This window comes from Syngnathus typhle, linkage group LG18 (assembly GCF_033458585.1).
Source record: "Syngnathus typhle isolate RoL2023-S1 ecotype Sweden linkage group LG18, RoL_Styp_1.0, whole genome shotgun sequence".
NCBI classification, from domain to species: Eukaryota; Metazoa; Chordata; class Actinopteri; order Syngnathiformes; family Syngnathidae; genus Syngnathus; species Syngnathus typhle.
Window position 1 is genome coordinate 1,302,084 of NC_083755.1, and position 10,417 is coordinate 1,312,500.

The 10,417-nt window shown below is 44.2% G+C and overlaps 1 protein-coding gene across 5 annotated transcripts in view; it reads left to right on the top strand.

The window, feature by feature from the left end:
• Positions 1-10,417, top strand: part of LOC133171426 (protein MIX23-like) — a 75,064-nt gene that overhangs the window by 3,233 nt on the left and 61,414 nt on the right. For all 5 annotated transcript variants that reach the window (XR_009718782.1, XM_061304796.1, XM_061304797.1 and 2 more), the window contains exon 2: positions 8,549-8,674. Coding sequence is in view for 4 of the 5 variants with exons in the window: in XM_061304796.1 (XP_061160780.1) it covers positions 8,549-8,674 (126 nt within the window). In the remaining variant the exon portion in view is untranslated. The remainder of the gene's footprint in view (positions 1-8,548; positions 8,675-10,417) is intronic.

Here is a 10,417-nt window from a genome sequence, read left to right on the forward strand (position 1 = left end):
TTTGCCTTGGGCGACTCATTTTAATGGAAGGATTCCAGGGGAAGGTTTGTGGGTGGCTTTAGCGCAAAACTACATCTGAAAGCTCAGCGCGCGAATTACAAGAATGCTGCAAGATGCTGATTTATCTGATTTGCATCATTCACGGAAGACCTTAGACAGTCTTGTATCACCTGCTGCAAATTTGGTGAAACCTCTTGGGCCTAATGCCTTACCATCTGCCTATCTTGAACTGCTGAACTCAGCTTTTGGCACAGTGGAAGACGGCGATGAGCTCTTTGCCAGATTTCTCAACACATTTCAAGACCCAGGTGAAAAGCCTTCACAAATCTCCATCGTTTGCAAACAGCGCTCTCCAAAGTAGAGATGCACCGATCCGCCTTTTTCAGTTTCGATACCGATGCCGTGACTTTGCGTATCGGTCGATACCCGATACCGATCCGATATTATGGTTGATTTAACAAGCTACATAACTCTACATGTGGAACAGAAAAGACCAAAGGCAATGGCATCAGGCAGACTACACAGTTCTTTGCTCTAAATTAGGGGTGTCCAAACTAACGGTCCAGTTTTTATTGGCCCGCAGCGAATTCTGAAAACATAATTGAATATGGCCCGCACAAGAAGCTTGAGCTCAGCTTCTCAGTTTCCACACTAGATGGAGCCCGCCACACAAAGCGTTTAACGTCCCATTAACACCCCCCCGGAAGAAAAGCGAACACGCAGCGTTTGACATCCGATTAGCCTCCCCCCCCCCCCCCATTCGGGAGAGAAGCGAACACGCAGCCTTTGACGTCCCATTAGCAACCCGAAGAGAAGCGAACGCGCATGGTTTGACGTCCGCTTAGCAACCCGGGGAAGAGAAGCGAACGTTCGCTCCATGTTTGCGTTTGTTTAGAAAACTCGTGGCATGCGGCACACGTGCTGCTGACGTATGACGTAGCACGCGTCCTAATAGATTAAGGAAAGTATCGGCTCACAGATCGGCTGCGTTTGCCGATACCCGATCCATCTATTTTGTTGATATTGGGGCCGATATCCGATCCAGATATCGGATCGGTGCATCTCTACTCCAAAGCCTTGAACAGAGAAGGAGTAGTAGCCGGTGAAGCTGACTGACACCTTCTGCGTCTGCGACAAAAAGACAGAAAGAAAAAGGAGAAAAGAAGGAAATAAAGAAGAAAAGAGAGAACACTGCTGGGAGGCAGCCACTCACGGCGCCATACCAAGAAAAAGAAAATTGGTGTCGTAAGGAATGAAAGTGAACATGACTTAAGTATTCCTGCAAAAAGTGTAATTGCAGAAATGCATGCTGTGCAAGAAGTGATGCAAACCAAGCAGAAATCTAACTTGAAGTCCACAGAGCTAAATCTAAATGTGATTCTCCAATTTCTGCTGAATGGAAGGAGCGAATCATACAGAAGCTGAGTGCTATGCCAGAAGTATTTGCCCTACATCAGTGGTCCCCAACCTTTTTTGCGCCACGGACCGGTGACATGTCAAATATTTTCGCGGACCGGTATTTATATAAATAAATAAAACCTTTATATAAATAAATAAATAAATAATACATTTATAATAAATATATAAATACATTTATAATAAATATATAAATACAATGAAATAACATTATACGACTGACATAAAAACAAGTAAAAATGACAAAAATAGAACTCACCATTACGTGGAATTAGTGGGAGCACTGAGTTTGTTTCTCAGAAACGAGCCGGTCCCATCTAGACGCAATCTGAGACAATGACACCCGAAGTGATTAAGGTTTGTCTTTTATTGCAGGATGCTTGGTCTTCATGTGTTGAAGCAGTTTTGAATGCTTCATTGCCTGGTTAGTTAGCCTGTCGCCACATATTAGCTTTGCGTGCTCGACTGGGGAAACATGTCACTTGACCGGGACGAGTGTCTTGACCTGAATTAATTGATCGCCGATAAAAAAATATATATATTCGGTGCGGCTTGGCGGCCCGGTACCAAGTGACCCACGGTGCGGTAGCGGTCCGTGGCCCGGTGGTCGGGGACCACTGCCCTACATGACACAGATTTCGGTTGCACTAACAAAGTCAAGCACCAAATCAAACTAAGAGACGAAACTCCTTTTAAACACAGACCCCGACCAATATGACCACAAGACATCGATGCAGAACGTCAGCATTTGCAAGAGCTGATGGAAACAGGAATAATCCGTGAGTCTGAATCACCGTTTTCCTCGCCAATACTTGCGGTAAGGAAGAAAAACGGGGATGTAAGACTTTGTGTCGATTACTGGAAGCTGAATTTAAACACGATCAAATACGCCTATGCACTTCCTAATTTGGAAGAAACCTTTTCTGCACTCACAGGATCGAAATGGTTCTCGGTCCTTGATCTCAAGAGCGGATACTACCAAATCGAAGTCGATGAGACGGACAAGCACAAGCCAGCCTTTACATGCCCGATGGGATTTTCTGAATTTAATAGGATGCCTCATGGTGTTACAAACGCGCCCAGCACATTCCAAAGGCTGATGGAGAAATGTATGGGTGACATCAACCTAAAATAAGTCTTCGTCTTTCTAGATGACCTCATAGTGTTCTCAGAAATACTCGAACAACATGAAACCCGACTTCTCCATGTACTCGATCGTCACAAAGAAAATGGCCTAAAAATTACGGTAATAGATAATAAATAAATAATATGAGTGATGAATAAATAATAAACAAATAACACAATAAATAAGAGGAGCAAAACTGAGCCAGTGTGCATACAGCAGACAGTAAGTATAGCGCAAAGTACAGGACGCTACGCAGAGAGGGGGAGACATGCCATTTTTAGGGTGCGTATTATACATGGGGGCGCATTATACATGGGAAGAAAAACGGTAGTAACTGTCGAACATTATGCAAATGTCTGTAGTGTAAATGAGCCAAGTACGCTGAAGGAAGCAATGATGAGCTCTAATGCTAAGGAAAGGAAGGAAGCAGCTGATTTAGAGCTCAAAGATTATACTTAGGACTTGCCAAAAGACAGAAAGCCAATAGGTTCGAGATAGGTGTTCAAAGTCAAGCACCATAGTGATGGAGAAGTGGAGAGATACAAGTGCAGATTTGTTGCCAAGGGTTACTCACAGAGGTATGGCGCTGACTACGATGAAACGTTCTCACCTGTACGATTCAGCTCAATGCTTACATTGCTGTCCTTTGCTGTTCAGAATAACATGCATGTACACCAGATCGATGTCGTTACTGCATTTCTCAATGGACATCTAGAGGAGAAAATCTACATGGAGCAACCAGACGGGTACGTCAAACCAGGCCAAGAGCACTTGGTGTGCAAGCTGAAAACGTCAATCTACGCCTTTTAAGCAGTCACCTCGCTGCTGGAGTAAGACTTTCACAGAGTTCATGAAAGAGCTTGGTTTAAATCAGAGCACATCAGACCCCTGTGTGTTCGTGAGAGCTCGACAGGGGCTAGAGATATTAGCTGTTTATGGCGATGATCTGATACCCAGCAATGGCCACCAGGCCAGACATTGCACAAGAAGTGAGTGCTGTGTCAAAGGTCAACGCAGAACCAAACACTGCACACATGACTGCTGTGAAGAGGATTCTTCGCTACCTGAAAGATACCACAAACCTCGCTCTCAAGTACCAGAGGTCAGAGTCTGGAACTTTAGTCGGTTTTTCAGACGCTGACTGGGCAGGAGAGCAGGATGATCGTCGTTCTACAACCGGGAATGTCTTCCTATTGAATGGAGGAGCAGTAAGCTGGCTCAGCAAGAAACAGAACACAGTCGCACTGTCAACAGTTGAAGCAGAATACGTCACTCTCAGCCAGGCAGCACAAAAATGTACCTGGCTTACACGACTACTCAGTGATCTCGGAATGGACGTTACATCAACAGTGATTCTGGAAGACAACCAAGAATCCAGTTGACCATTCAAGAACAAAGCACATACACATTCGGTACCACTACATTCGTGAATGTGTGCAGAATGGACAAATTCAACTGCAATACTGTCCTACAGATAATATGAAGGCAGATATCTTGACCAAGCCTTTAGCAAAGCAGAAGTTTGAGTATCCGAGGAGAAACATTGGACTTTGTGCTGTGTAACTCTGTAAGTATAAGTCATAGGCCAATGTTTAGTATTGTTAGAGCCTAAGTTAAGACTACTGGTAAATAAGGTAAAAAGAAAAAAGCCGATTTTAAAATGGCTTGCTATTGTTCTAGTATTACTTTTCAAGTTTGTTAAAAGGGGGACTTATAGTCTAAGAGAAGAGTCTAAGTTTAATACATCTCCTATGTGATTTAAGTTAAAGAAGGTAAGACTTAAGTTTATTGTAAAATTAAGTGGGTGTTGTAATACAGTAATTTAACAATGCAGGTTAATTCCGGTCAGGATGTGAAATACTGCCACTTTGTAGTGCTATGTATGCTCCATGTTTCAGTTCAATAAATGCTCGTAAAATTCAATAGTTGTCATGTTATCAGATTTGCAGGCGCGTGTTTTGGAGACTCGAGTGAAGAGAGGGGTGGAGCTGTCAACTGATCAACACTTGGTGATGGGTTGGCTCCGATGGTAGGGGAAGATGCCAGTCCGACCTGGCAGACCCAAACGTACTGTCTTCGCGGGCCACATATAATGACGTGGCGGGCCGTATCAGGCCCCTGGGCCTTGAGTTTGACACCTGTGCTTTAGAGGGATTGGCGTCCTGAAAAGATTAGATTGATACCTTCAGAATTAATTTCTTAGAGGTGGTCAGCACTTGGACGAATAGTTTCCATGAGAGCCGTTAGAGCAGCGGGGACAAAGGAGAGTTTTAACCTTTTAAACGGAGAGTCGATTGCTCACGTTAGATAAGTGCAGGATTTGACATATTATTATAATTTTGCAACGTCATTATTGAAAAAAGGTCAGTCAATCTGTCAGCAATGTCTCTCTCGTCACGACATGTTCAACAAGGACTCTGATTCATTTATTACCGTTTTTTTCCGTGTATAGTGCGCCCCCATGTATAATACGCACCCTAAAAATGGCATGCTAATGCTGGAAAAAAGCCTGTACCCATGTATAATACGCACCCAATTTTTATGATATATATATATATATATTTTTTTTTAAGTCCCAATGATCGTCACACACGCAGGGAGGCAATGGGTCCCATTTTTATAGTCTTTGGTATGGTCTTAACTAGGCTGGATGTAATTGTTTTTGTTGGCGTTGATTTCTCCGACTGCCCCTAAACGCACCACCGCGCTCCGTGCGCACACGGGAAAGAGGCGGCTCTGTATGGGAGAGACGTTGAAGAGGAATAAAAACACCCTTGGAAACCAAAACTTGCCCCTCGTCGTGACTCGGAGCCGCAACAAATGTTTCGGATTTGTAGGGTACATTGTGACAGACGGCAAACTAGCAGGTGATCGAGCGAGCGTCTGATACAAGAGCATTGCGGTCGTATGGAGCGTGTTTGAAATGAACAGCAGAGACGAAAGGAACAAGGCAAAGTGTTGTGAAATAAAATATTACAGGTAATATAATAACGCATTTTGTTATTTGCTGATTGAAACTGCTAATTAAACTGTGAATTGAAACTAATAGGTGGAGAACTGAACTCTCGTTCTTTATATAGCTGACGTGTCTTGCGCAACCGTTCTGCGCATCTGTAATGGCGGCCTCCGTATGACGTCCGGTCCGCGATGGAGATTAAAAAACAAACAATATTTGACAATAACACACCATCGAGGATTGCACCATCGCATCAAACGATGTGTCGTCAATTATGAATTTTACTGAGTGTGTTGGTCAGGATGGCTGAATGCGATGCGCGATTGACAACAAACAATAAGAAAGGTGAGTTTTATTTCGGGGGAGATTTGTCATGTCTCGTCCCCAGTTTTGCTATGTGTCTAGGTTGCCATAGTTTCTGTTCGCGTCACCCCGCTCTTCCTGTGTCACCTCAATCGATGTAACGTGTTTTGTATTTAAGTCCTGTCTGCCCCTCGCGCACCGTTGGATCATTGCATGTGTTACTGTCATTCTGTTCCTGTCTTTGGTAATGTCACCCTGTCTTTTTGTTCCACGACTTTGTCGGTCAGTCCTGTTGTTGGTTTTGTTGTACCATGACTTTCTTTAAAAAAAAAAAAAAACGATTTTTTTAAAAAAACATTTTTTTTTTCTTTGTACCCATGTATAATGCGCACCCCAGATTTTAGGACAATAAATTAGTTAAATTTTGCGCACTATACACGGAAATAAACGGTATTTTATTTCGTATAGAAACTTGTATATGTTTTTATCGTTACAGTTCAGTACTTGTTGGCTTGTTGAACTCTTGTTTTGTGAAATGAATTGACGTTTACCAAACCCATGTCTTTCCTTGTACTTTGTTAATGCTATAATATAGTTATCAGGGCTCGAAACTAACGATTGCCCGATTGCCCGGGGCAAGTAGCGATGGCAGACGGGCAAGTAGAATTTTTCCTCACATGCCCGAACTTGCCCTGCCATAATACCATGTTTTCAAGCTGTAAAAAGACGATTTTGTGCATAATTTCTCGCAACTTCTGCCGCTTCTGGTCCGACATTTTGTTTTCTAGGGAGCGGTTAGTTTCTCGTGTAAGTCTGCAATACATTGATAACGGCAAAGCGCTTCGTAATTAAATGCATGCTCCCTCACATCCCTGGCTCTTCTGCGCCTGCGCACCAGCAGAGCTTGTTTCCGGTTGGCGCAAAAATGTGTCGGGCAAGTAAAAATCCACTCCAAAAAAATTCGGGCAAGTAAAATTTTGTTTCGGGCAAGTAAAATTTTCTCCAACTTGCCCGAGGGCAACTTGGGCAAAAAATAAGCTTCGAGCCCTGGTTATATACTAGATCTGTGGAATAACGACGAGCCTGACGTCAGAGCGCACGCGCGGCGTTGTTGACAAAGGACGAGGAATTTGATCGATGGATTTAATGATTTGGAGTGACACAGATGGTTTGATCATATCGTTGTTCATATGATAGTTATTTGATATATACTTTATATATCGTTATATGGGTCTGTGGAATGTTTAGAATATTTAGACGTCAGCGGCGCGGCGCACACGCGGCATCGTTTCCATAAAGGACGATCGATGGATTTAATGAATTGGAGTGACACAGATGGTTTTATAAACGTGTTATTTATGTAATAGTTATTTGAATAACTCCGAATGTTATGTCAGGCTCGTTCTTAGCTCTTCTTCGTTTGTGTTTACGTCACGTTAGCATACCTATCGTTTAGCCTGTTGTTGCTCGTTCATGTCTGTTCTTGGTGTTGGATTTTGTCGAATAAACTTCTCCCAAAATGCGACTTGTACTCTGGAGCGACTTGTATATGTTTTTTTTCACGGTATTGTGCATTTTATGGCGTTGATTTCTCCGACTGCCCATAAACGCACCACCGCGCTCCGTGCGCGCACGGGAAAGAGGCGTGCGGACGTGAAAAAGGCGGCTCTGTATGGGAGAGACGTTGAAGAGGAATAAAAACACCCTTGGAAACCAAAACTTGGTGATTTCCAGTTTCATTTCGAGGGACATTTGTCACGTCTCGTCCCCAGTTTTGCTATGTGTCTAGGTTGCCATAGTTTCTGTTCGCGTCGCCCCTCTCTTCCTGTGTCACCTCAATCGATGTAACGTGTTTTGTATTTAAGTCCTGTCTGCCCATCGCTCACCGTCGGATCATTGCATGTGTTACTGTCATGATGTCTGTTTGCTTTCTGTTCCTGTCTTTGGTAATTTCACCCTGTCTTTTTGTTCCACGACTTTGTCGGTCAGTCCTGTTGTTGGTTTTGTTGTACCATGACTTTCTTTAAAAAAAAAAAATTAAAAAAAAAAAAAATTAAAAAAATTTTCTTTTTTTTTTTCTTTGTACCCATGTATAATGCGCACCCCAGATTTTAGGACAATAAATTAGTTAAATTTTGCACACTATACACGGAAATAAACGGTATTTATTTCTTGGACACCCGTTCAACATGGACTCTGATTTACTTATTTTATATTTATTCCTAGGAAATTTAATGTCTCTCGCATTTATTTCTTACACATACGGGGCTTGCAGATAGAGTGAGAGAGAGAAACAGGTGCGGGGCATAATCTTCCCCGGATTTTGTCTACTGCCTGGGCCGTGTGGATTATGTTGACATCTCAAGCAAAACAAGGAAACAGATGCGGTCCTGGGCAAGCCTCCTGGCTGAGGCGTTGGTAGGCTGACACTTTTGTCTTCGTAAATGTCCATTTTAAGAATCTAGGATTATTTTCTTTCTTTAAGTTCTCGCTCGTGTTCTGCAGTGGAACCGTGATGCCTTCAATGACTGCTCACATAGTCGGAAAACATACTAAACCCACATGAGAGGGCACTTGAGCTGCAGAGAGGCTGCTCATTTCTTACTCTTAAATCAGCCACGGAGAGGCTCATTTTTTTAAATAAATTTTGATCCAATAATCAATAATAATTGGTCCAATAACTACAGTGCTTCATCCAGATATGTTGCTATCAGCTGTTCGTTCAGCTCTATTGTGAACTTTTTCAGGAGGTCCTGAGGCTCATGCGCAACATTGACGATCGCATCGTCCACGCCCTAAACACCACCGTGCCCACTGTCTCCTTCTCAGCCAAAATTGACGCTACACAAACTTGCAAGGAACTGTATGATTCGGTGAGTGCCATTGTGGTGTAAAGATGTATTAAACCTTTTGTCATTACAAACTAACAATTCCTCCTAAAAGGAATGGGTGAACACTAACAACAAGTAAAAGTATTGGACGGACGGACACGGACACAGAGACGCAGACCAAAAGACAGACAGACACAGACAGACAGACACAGAAAGACAGACACAGACAGACAGACAGACACAGACAGACACAGACAGACAGACCCAGACAGACCCAGACAGACCCAGACAGACCCAGACAGACCCAGACAGACCCAGACAGACCCAGACAGACACAGGCAGACACAGGCAGACACAGGCAGACACAGGCAGACACAGGCAGACACAGGCAGACACAGGCAGACACAGGCAGACACAGACAGACACAGACAGACACAGACAGACACAGGCAGACACAGGCAGACACAGGCAGACACAGACAGACACAGACACAGACAGACAGACAGACAGACACAGACACAGACAGACACAGACAGACACAGACAGACACAGACAGACACAGACAGACACAGACAGACACAGACAGACACACACAGACAGACACACACAGACAGACACACACAGACAGACACACACAGACACAGACAGACACAGACAGACACAGACAGACACAGACAGACACAGACAGACAGACACAGACAGACACAGACAGACACAGACACACACAGACACACACAGACACACACAGACAGACAGACAGACACAGACAGACACAGACAGACAGACACAGACAGACACAGACAGACAGACACAGACTGACACAGACAGACAGACACAGACTGACACAGACAGACAGACACAGACTGACAGACACAGACAGACACAGACAGACAGACACAGACTGACAGACACAGACAGACACAGACAGACAGACACAGACTGACAGACACAGACAGACACAGACTGACAGACACAGACTGACAGACACAGACAGACACAGACTGACAGACACAGACAGACACAGACAGACACAGACAGACACACACAGACAGACAGACACAGACAGAGACAGACAGACACAGACTGACAGACACAGACAGACACAGACTGACATACACAGACTGACAGACACAGACAGACACAGACTGACATACACAGACTGACAGACACAGACAGACACAGACTGACATACACAGACTGACACAGACTGACATACACAGACTGACAGACACAGACAGACAGACACAGACTGACACAGACTGACATACACAGACTGACAGACACAGACAGACAGACACAGACAGACAGACACAGACAGACACAGACTGACAGACACAGACAGACACAGACAGACAGACACAGACAGACACAGACAGACACAGACAGACAGACACAGACAGACACACATAGACAGACACAGACAGACACAGACACAGACACAGACACAGACACAGACACAGACACAGACACAGACACAGACACAGACAGACAGACACAGACAGACACAGACAGACACAGACAGACACAGACAGACACAGACAGACACAGACAGACACAGACAGACACAGACAGACACAGACAGACACAGACAGACACAGACAGACACAGACAGACACAGACAGACACAGACAGACAGACACAGACTGACAGACACAGACAGACAGACACAGACAGACAGACACAGACTGACAGACACAGACAGACAGACACAGACACTGACATACACAGACTGACATACACAGACTGACAGACACAGACAGACACAGACTGACAGACACAGACAGA